Below are 9,253 nucleotides of genomic sequence, written 5' to 3' on the forward strand. Positions count from 1 at the left end.
TCTTCAGCAGCTGCCATCATTTTGGTAATACTCATCTGCAGGAAACGTCCTATTTACTTCAGAGTCAGGTTTTAGGAATCCTCTCAACCCCAATATATCTTCAATGTATCCTGTAACCTGGAAGTAAAGAGGAAAACTCTCAGCTAAATTTTTTTTACCGCTGCACAGCTTTTTTGAGTTACAAAGCAAGGGGAGGGGGGAGCATCTCACCTGCGGCTGTTGGAGAAGCAGCCTGAGTGGAACTCAGTGCCTGGCCCCACCCACGGTGCTCCAGCCCCGCTCGTTCCACAGGGAGCCCCACGGTTGAGCCAGGCGCTGCTCTCCGCTGAAAGCTGCGGGGGCTTCGCACACCCGCGGCACGAGGGCACCGAGAGCGGCGAGATTTGGGGCTCTAGGGTCGGTACGGCGTTCCTGGTGCCCCGGGCGGTTCCAGCGGCGATCCAGCGGCTGCACGCGGAGATTCGGCCGCTGTTCTCCTGGGTACGGTTACCGACAGAGCCCCGGTCCCCTGCGGCCGCAGCGGGATCGCGCCCGGACCCCAAACGGAGCAGGAGCGGCAGCGCCGGGCTCGGCCCCAGCACCCGTTCAGGGGAGAGGCTCCCGCTGCCCGCGGCGACGCCGGTGCCGACCCGGTCCCGCGAACCGCACCCGGGAGAGGCTCCCGCTGCCCGCGGCGACGCCGGTGCCGGCCCGGTCCCGCGAACCGCACCCGGGAGAGGCTCCCGCTGCCCGCGGCGACGCCGGTGCCGGCCCGGTCCCGCGAACCGCACCCGGGAGAGGCTCCCGCTGCCCGCGGCGACGCCGGTGCCGGCCCGGTCCCGCGAACCGCACCCGGGAGAGGCTCCCGCTGCCCGCGGCGACGCCGGTGCCGGCCCGGTCCCGCGAACCGCACCCGGGAGAGGCTCCCGCTGCCCGCGGCGACGCCGGTGCCGGCCCGGTCCCGCGAACCGCACCCGGGAGAGGCTCCCGGTGCCGGCCCGGTCCCGCGAACCGCACCCGGCCGGCCCGGGGAGAGGCGGCACCGCTCGGAGCCCCCGGCGGACACCGACAAAGACCCAGAACTGAGCCCTGGACGTACCTGAGTTCCTGAGGCTCCGCGCAGCACCGGGAGCAGCCCCCGCGATGGTCCCGCCGCATCCCAAGAAAGGCATCCAGGAACGGAGCGGGGCGCGAGGGGCCCGGCCGCACTTGAAGGCCGCGGGCGGGGCGGGGCTCTGGGGGCGGGGCCTGTGTGGCGGCAGAGCGCATGCGCGGGGCGGGGCCCGCACAGGTGTGCGTGGCGGCAGAGCGCATGCGCGGGGCGGGGCCCGCACAGGTGTGCGTGGCGGTAGAGCGCATGCGCGGGGCGGGGCCCGCACAGGTGTGCGTGGCGGCAGAGCGCATGCGCGGGGCGGGGCCTGCAGAGGCCGGTGGGGCCGCTGAGCGCATGCGCGGGTTAGGGGGGGTGGGGGGGGATGGGGGGGTGTGGGGGGGGGAAGGGGGGCCTGGGTGGGGGGGGAAGGGGGGGGGGGGGTAGGGGGGGGGGGGTAGGGGGGGGATAAGGTTCCGAGATTCTTTATAAGGGGGGGAAGGGGAGGGGGGTAAGGGGGGGGATAGGGGGGGGGGGTGTGGGGGGGGGGGGAAGGGGGGGGAAAGGGGGGGGGAAGGGGGGGCCTGGGTGGGGGGGGGGGAAGGGGGGGGGGGGTAGGGGGGGGATAAGGTTCCGAGATTCTTTATAAGGGGGGGAAGGGGAGGGGGGTAAGGGGGGGGATAGGGGGGGGGGGGTGTGGGGGGGGGGGAAGGGGGGGGAAAGGGGGGGGGAAGGGGGGGCCTGGGTGGGGGGGGAAGGGGGGGGGGGGTAGGGGGGGGGGGTTAGGGGGGGATAAGGTTCCGAGATTCTTTATAAGGGGGGAAGGGGAGGGGGGTAAGGGGGGGGATAGGGGGGGGGGGTGGGGGGGGGGGGGGAAGGGGGGGCCTGGGTGGGGGGGGAAGGGGGGGGGGGTAGGGGGGGGGGGGTAGGGGGGGGATAAGGTTCCGAGATTCTTTATAAGGGGGGGAAGGGGAGGGGGGTAAGGGGGGGGATAGGGGGGGGGGGTGTGGGGGGGGGGGGAAGGGGGGGGAAAGGGGGGGGGGGAAGGGGGGGGTGGGTTCCGCGATTTTTTATAAAGGGTAGAAGGTCTGGCGCTTCTTTTGTGTGTTCACGCTGCAGAGTGACGCACTAACACTGATCTCCCCTGTGCTATTTTTTTTGCGGCTTTTCCCAGCGTGTGGATACGGGCCGTGGGCTCGGCGGCGCCGCGGGCGTGAGGGAGCTGGCGGGCGCCGATCGGCAGCAGCATGTCCGCCTTTCTCTGCCGGGGGTCTCACCGTGCCGCTCTCTTGAGCGTTGCCGCAGTCCCACCAGGCAGGGTCCCGTCATGCGGTCCCTTCTGCCGTCCTGAGAGGGGCACCCTGCAGTACCGGTCTGTGTCCACAAGGTGGCAGCCCTGCCATGGCGTTGGCTCGGGGGGGGGGGGGGGCGGCTGCAGTTCCGCTCTGTCCCCACAAGGTGGCAGCCCTGCCATGGCGTTGGCTCGGGGGGGGGCGGCTGCAGTTCCGCTCTGTCCCCACAAGGTGGCAGCCCTGCCGCACAGCCCAGCCCGGGACTCGCCACCCTTCACAAAATCCTCCCAAGTGAATACCCCAAACAACCCCGACCAAAACTAAAAAAGCCCTGCCTCCAACCAAATGAAAACAAAAAAACCCCTCTTTAGATATAAAAAAATTTATTTTTTGAATATTTAATTTTTATTCATATTTGTAATCTATACATATATTTTAAACTTAACTTCTATTACACCATATATAATATTATTTTTGTTATTGTATACATATCTTTATATTAGCAATATTTATTTCTATTTGATGTATATCTATATGTGTATTTGTATATTTCTATTTTTTACTATTATTTATTTAAAAGCCCTGGCTCTAACCAAATAAAAACAAAAACTCCCTTTATTTTAAATAACGTTTAAATATATTTTTCTATTTATAGTTTTCATATTTATATCTGTAATTTATATTTATATATCTATTTTATGTATATAGTATATATATACTACATATACTATTTATATTAAAAACTACATCTATACTTAGATATGCATATATGTTAATAATTTTATGTCTGTATATATTTCTCTATTCTTTGTTTATATTATTTATAAAAACCCCTTGCCTCCAACCAAATGAAAACCCGTAAAACATTCATTTTAAACTATACTAAAATATTTTTATATTTTTATTTTCATGTTTATAGTTTACATATATTCTTATATTTGCATTATTTATATTATATACTAGATATTTCTTATATTTGTTTATATTTTTATTTTTCTATTATATTATTAACCGGGGCTGGGCTCTGACCCCCCCCCCCCCCCCATGGGTGACACATATTATACTTTAAATAAAATCAAAATAATATAATAAAATAATTACGTCTTAAAATAATAAAATAAATAGATACATTAAATATTTTTAAATGGTTTTTTATTAAAAATTATATTTAGAATATTAAAATATTCAGATGCAAAGGCAGAAGTGCCAGGGGGACGAGTGAAGCAAAGCAGCCCGGAGTTTGTATGACAAGTGATTTATTTGTGTCACTGCACGGGTGACAGCGCCCAGGACACAGCAGGGACCCTGAGCAGGGCAAGCTCTCGGCTCCTGCCCGCAGCAGCCTGGGAAAACAAAGCCCAGAAAAAAGGCATTCCTACACAATTCCCACTTTTGCTTGGAAAAAGATCTCAATTTTAGCAGGAAACTCACTTGGGATGAACATCCAAACGTGCCAAGGCAGATTGTGTGCAAGGGCAGCAATTAGGGCAGGATTGAAGTTTCAATGGATTTATGTCATTAAATATGCAGTAAACTGAACTTTCCAAAGAGATTAATGATGGCAGTGAAACACTTAGCAGGTTTTCCTGGGAACTGACAGAATTCTGTGGATCGATGCCTGATTTACCAACATGAATTTGGTCAATTTCTTTGGAAATGGGCCCTAATAGTACAAAAATTCCAATTAGGATGGAAAATTAACATTTGTAATAAATATCCCCTTACTAAAATCAGAGAGAGGAAAGCCATCCAATAAAGGAAGGAACAAATTCCAAATCCCAGCTTGCCTGGAAAACAAGGAATTTCTGACACACAACTTCTGGACTAGGCAGGAATTTGGAGGAAATTCATGGCATGAGGATTTCAAATCTGCCTCCTCTGCTCTGGTTTTAAGGGGAAGTGGGAATTAAACACGTGAGGTTACTCCTACCCAAGAAACTCCTGTATTTTGTGGGGATAACTCCAATCTTACTTGTATTTGACATCTGAAACTCTCAGCAGGCTTGGGAACTTTCAATGGAACAAAAGAGCCTCAATTCCTGCAATAACAAAATGCAACTTGGCAAAAGTCAGGAATTTTATTTACAAATCCATGGAGCAGGAGGAGGAGGAGACCAGGAACACACTCCAGCTGAAAGCAATGATTTATTGGAAATGGCAGGAAATCAAACGGAGAGTCTCTGCTTATGGTCAAGGATGTATCCAGGAATTGGAGAGAAAAGTGGGAATTTGGACTGGGATAAGGCCTTCCAGTAGCTTTGCTTCCTAGTGGCTCTCTCCTTTTTGCCAACTACCTGGAAAAGGGAAAAAAAACCAAAGTTTCAAACCCGGGCAGGACATCCTTGGTTCAGGCAGATTGAAGTGCAGCTCCCAGGGATTGCCTGTGGGGTTAAAGGGCTGGAAAATCACACACAGCTGCTGGGTTTAGTGCTAGGCCTGGCCTAGTTAGAGCTGGGCCTGCAGAACACCCCAAGCCAGGTTTAATACCCAGAGAAACTCTGCTGGGAGAACCCCCGTGGCTGCTCCAGGTCCCTTCCCTTCCTCCCTCAGGACAAAAACCTCAGCATGCAGCTCCTAAGAAATGGGAGAACCCAGGAAACCACCCAGAAATCCATGGGGTTTTAACTCCCAGGAAATTGGAGAACCCAGGAAAATCCCCCAGAAATCCATGGGTTTCGCTTATTACCAAACAAACCCCCAGCCCTCCCAACCCTGAACCCCATGGAGCTGCAGAAATCACAGAATAACCATAAAAATGGAAACACTGTTCTGCTGCTTCCCTGTGCTGAGGAACTCTCCCTGTCCAGCTGAGTTCTGCACCCCACAATCATTAGGAGCTGCTAGGAAAAGCATTTTTAACTGCCAGAGTTAAACTTGGCATTCCTGTGAATTTGTTTATTCCTGGCGTGATTCCAAACTCCGTTCACACAGATTAGGTGAAGAAGCGAGGGGAAAAAAAAGGAAAACCAGAGTTAAAGGATTAAGGATTAGGTGTTAGCAAGTATGGAATATCAACAGAAATATTCTATACCAGTCAGAAGCAGAGAGGGACAAGTGGCCCATGTGTATTATCTGGAAAACCCAGCACATGGATATGGATATTTCAGTATCCCATCCCACCTCACCTTCCCCTTTTATTTTCTTTATTCCCCTCAGGTTGATCCAATCTCCTCCCTCCCACCAGGACATTCAGTCCAGGCTGATCCTACAGCACTCCCTGGTGGCACCTCCCAGTGCCAAGGCCAGCACAGAAATGGGGCAGAATTTGGGAAAGAGCAGCACTGAAAGCAGGATGTGAGCAGGAGAGCTGAGCTGGTGAGGCAGGGGTGGAATGCTGCAGGATTTGAGCACAGCGAGGCCACACCAATGGCAGCATTACTTTGGATTTCTTCTGCCTGTTTAGTTCAGTGGGAATGGGGAGTTAAGCTGGAAAACAAACAGAAGGAGTGGTACAAGAAGCAAAGCAGCAGCAGAATGTGTCCAAAGCCTCCTGCAAAGGAGCAGGGCCGAGCAGAAAGCAGGGGATTATTCCAGAGGGACACCAGCACACCTGAGCCAGCCAGTATTGATCTCTGGCTCTGCCCACTGCTCTCTGAGCACACCAGCAGCACGTTCTCCCTCAAGGCAAAGAGCTCCCTTCTCCTCAAACTCCATGTGCAGGAAGGAAAACAGCAATATGATCATTCCACACTGTCCATGAGGCTGTGACTAAGGCAGCTCCCAATCCACTGCTGCTCCTTCCCAGTGCATTTTCCTTCCCAGCATCATTCCCTGGCTGCTGTATCCACCTTCTCCAGGCAGCTTAAACAGCCACAGAAATTCAAAGGAAAAAGATCAAAATTCAATTCATGTATTTCTAGTCTGGGGAGAATGAGGGAGGTCCAAAATCTGTATTTATTTTAGAGCAGTAAAACATTTTTTAATTGAGTGGCAGCGAAGGGCAGCAAAAGCTGTTAAACTCCTTTATTAACTTATTAGCAGCAGAGGAATTAAGTTTTAAGTTTACTTAAGATCAAGTTTTGCTGCTAAAAATTAAAGTAGGTGCCATGTTGGTGTTAGTGCTTTTCACCTTCTGCAATTAGAGGGTGCTTGTACCATCAGTTCATTATTAAAGCACTGTATTTTGAAATAGGACGTTTTACAAGGAACGTGCCAATAAAGAGAATCCCAAAATCAAGATCTAAGTCTCACAGCTATTAAAAAAACAACCAAAAAAATCGGTGCGTGTAACTTGCCAGCCCCTCATGCTTTCAGTCCTTACCATTTCTTCTGACCCAGCTGATGGTTAAAAGCAGAAATGCAGGACAGAGCTGCAGCTTTTCCCCAAGCACCCCAGGTGTGAATTGTGTCCCCCTCCCCGGTGTTTGCTCCCCAGGGCTCAGCAAGGCACTCACTCGTTTGAAGTCGTTCATGTTGGTGGCCTGCACCGGAGTGCCAATGAACGTGAAATACGTGATTCGTGTCGTCTCCTCATCACCGTGATTGGACTGCACAAACAACTGCACAGGGGAAAAGGCAAAAACAACTCAAATGACAACTGCCAATGCTAATTGTATCTCTGTGCTCGTTTCAATGCTGTTTCCTGGCAGTGTGCTCAAGCCCCCCCAGCTGGGATTTCCCCATTCAGACCCAGCACCCAAGAAGTGCCAGCCTCAGTGGGATCTGGCAGGAAGTGAATGAACACGCGTCGATTGTGTTGACTGAGACAGATCCCTGTGCTGCCCCAGGACAGAGGCACTCACAGTGACACTGTTGACGTTCTGGAATTTGACATAGCGCAGCTGGATGATGCCATCCTCCCTGATGTCCTCGGGGCCCAGCTCCAGGGCCTGCGTGGGCTCGCTGCGCTCCGCCTCCTCAAAGTCCATGGAGCGTGGCAGGTTGATGAACATCTTGATGTACTTGGGGCCTTGTCCTGGAGAGAGAGGGGTGGGATTGTCTGTGGGCGTTATTCCACAATCCCTGTCCTTATGGAATGGAACGCAATGCTGCTGTGCCATGTAAACTGAGTTACTGCAAAAGGGAAAAGCTGAGTCTCACTTCAGCCTGGAATTACATCCCCGTGTCTCTTTGCAGGGGATGAAACTATCAGTAGTTATACTGGGCTATCAAACTACAATCAAGAATTGTATTTGTGTATCGATCTATTTTAAGTAGTTATACTTGTGCATCAAGCTATAACAAACACTTGATTTGTGTATCAATCTATTATGAGTAGTTATAATTGTGTATCAAACGACAATAAGTACTTTATTTGGGTACCATTCTATTTTAAAAATTTGTACTTGTCTATCAAATGACAAGAAGTACTTTTATTCATGTATCAATGTGTAATCAAGATTTTTTTGTGTATCAAACTATAATAAATACTTCTATTTGTGTATCAAACTACAATACTTCTATTTGTGTATCGAGGTATAATAAATACTTTATTTGTGTATCAATCTACAAGAAATACTTTTAAAATTGTTATACTTTATACTAAAATACTTTTTATAAATGCTCCTATTTGTGTATCGAGCTATAATAAATACTTCTATTTGTGTATCAAGGTAGAATAAACACCTTTATTTGTGTATCAACCCATAATCTTTGCCTATCAATCAATAATAAACAATAAATACTTCTGTTTGTGTATCAAGGCATCATAAATACTTTATTTGTGTATCAAGGTATATAAATACCTATATTTGCGTATCTCAAATTATAATAAATACTATTGTATTTCAAGGTATGATAAATACTCCTCTTTGTGTATCAAGGTATAATACTTCTATTTGTGTATCAAACGACAATAAACACTTCTACTTGTGTATCAAGATCTAATAAACACTTTTATTTGTATATCAATCTATAATCTTAGCCTATAAATCAATCAATAAATAATAAATAATGCTGTGTGCAGCACTCACCGTTGTCTGGCCCCTGCAGTTTCATCGAGTACAGCTTGACAGGCTGGCTAAAAGCTACAGTGATAAGCAGCTGAGAAGGGAAAAACCACCATTATACATCAGTTTCTTCATTAGGAAAAAACTCAGCACAGGAAATTAGGATAAGGGATGTATTCCACACATTCTGGAATTCCCCTGACATGCCAGCAGAGAAAAGGGACTTGTCCCTTCGGAATTCTCAGTGTGGAAAGTACTGACACTACAAAATAGTAACCGAGCTTTTCTTACATTGTCCAAGCCTACCTCAGAGCTGCTACAGTGAAAACTCTCCATGAGCCCAAACAATCCCTGAGAGGAATTCCCTGTGATCCCAAACACTCCCTGCACCTGTGCTCCCTGTGATCCCAAACACTCCCTGAAAAGAGTTCCCTGTCATCCCAAACACTCCCTGCACTGGAGCTCCCTGTGATCCCAAACAATCCCTGAAAGGAGTTCCCTGTCATCCCAAACACTCCCTGCACCTGTGCTCCCTGTGATCCCAAACACTCCCTGAAAGGAGTTCCCTGTCATCCCAAACACTCCCTGCACCTGTGCTCCCTGTGATCCCAAACACTCCCTGAAAGGAGTTCCCTGTCATCCCAAACACTCCCTGCACCTGTGCTCCCTGTGATCCCAAACACTCCCTGAAAGGAGTTCCCTGTCATCCCAAACACTCCCTGCACCTGTGCTCCCTGTGATCCCAAACAATCCCTGAAAGGAGTTCCCTGTCATCCCAAACACTCCCTGCACTGGAGCTCCCTGTGATCCCAAACACTCCCTGAAAGGAGTTCCCTGTCATCCCAAACACTCCCTGCACCTGTGCTCCCTGTGACCCCAAGCAATCCCTGGAGTGGAGCTGTGTGTGATTTAAATATATTTACTTAGAGTTTTCATATTTATAGCTGTAATTTATATTTCTATATTATGTATTTTATAGCTTCTCATATACTATAATAATATAT

At 49.7% G+C, this 9,253-nt stretch overlaps 2 protein-coding genes across 9 annotated transcripts in view; both read right to left on the bottom strand.

Annotated features, from left to right (window-relative positions):
• Positions 1-1,429, bottom strand: part of LOC148219968 (uncharacterized) — a 2,547-nt gene extending 1,118 nt beyond the window's left edge. For all 4 annotated transcript variants that reach the window (XR_015799608.1, XR_015799610.1, XR_015799609.1 and 1 more), the window contains exons 1-3: positions 1,079-1,429; positions 211-447; positions 58-117 (exon numbers count right to left, since the gene is read on the bottom strand). Coding sequence is in view for 1 of the 4 variants with exons in the window: in XM_088156943.1 (XP_088013069.1) it covers positions 84-117; positions 211-447; positions 1,079-1,428 (621 nt within the window). In the remaining 3 variants the exon portion in view is untranslated. The remainder of the gene's footprint in view (positions 1-57; positions 118-210; positions 448-1,078) is intronic.
• A 2,991-nt stretch (positions 1,430-4,420) lies between these two features.
• Positions 4,421-9,020, bottom strand: LOC148219969 (thioredoxin-like protein 1). Of its 5 annotated transcripts, none has more exons than XM_088156945.1 (4): positions 8,274-8,668; positions 7,104-7,276; positions 6,756-6,860; positions 4,421-4,655 (listed from the first exon to the last, which is right to left on the bottom strand). In XM_088156945.1, exons 1-4 carry the CDS (start codon positions 8,296-8,298, stop codon positions 4,527-4,529), a joined length of 432 nt encoding a protein of 143 aa, XP_088013071.1. In that variant the 5' UTR covers positions 8,299-8,668; the 3' UTR covers positions 4,421-4,526. The 5 variants fall into 5 exon arrangements, with proteins under 5 accessions (XP_088013071.1, XP_088013074.1, XP_088013073.1 ...); XM_088156948.1 differs by lacking the exon at positions 4,421-4,655 and adding an exon at positions 4,662-5,433 and having other exon boundaries at positions 8,274-9,018; XM_088156947.1 differs by lacking the exon at positions 4,421-4,655 and adding an exon at positions 5,505-6,162 and having other exon boundaries at positions 8,274-9,018.
• Between the last annotated feature and the right edge of the window lie 233 nt (positions 9,021-9,253).

The sequence above is a fragment of the Sturnus vulgaris genome, chromosome Z, assembly GCF_052056855.1.
Source record: "Sturnus vulgaris isolate bStuVul1 chromosome Z, bStuVul1.hap1, whole genome shotgun sequence".
Taxonomy (NCBI): domain Eukaryota; kingdom Metazoa; phylum Chordata; class Aves; order Passeriformes; family Sturnidae; genus Sturnus; species Sturnus vulgaris.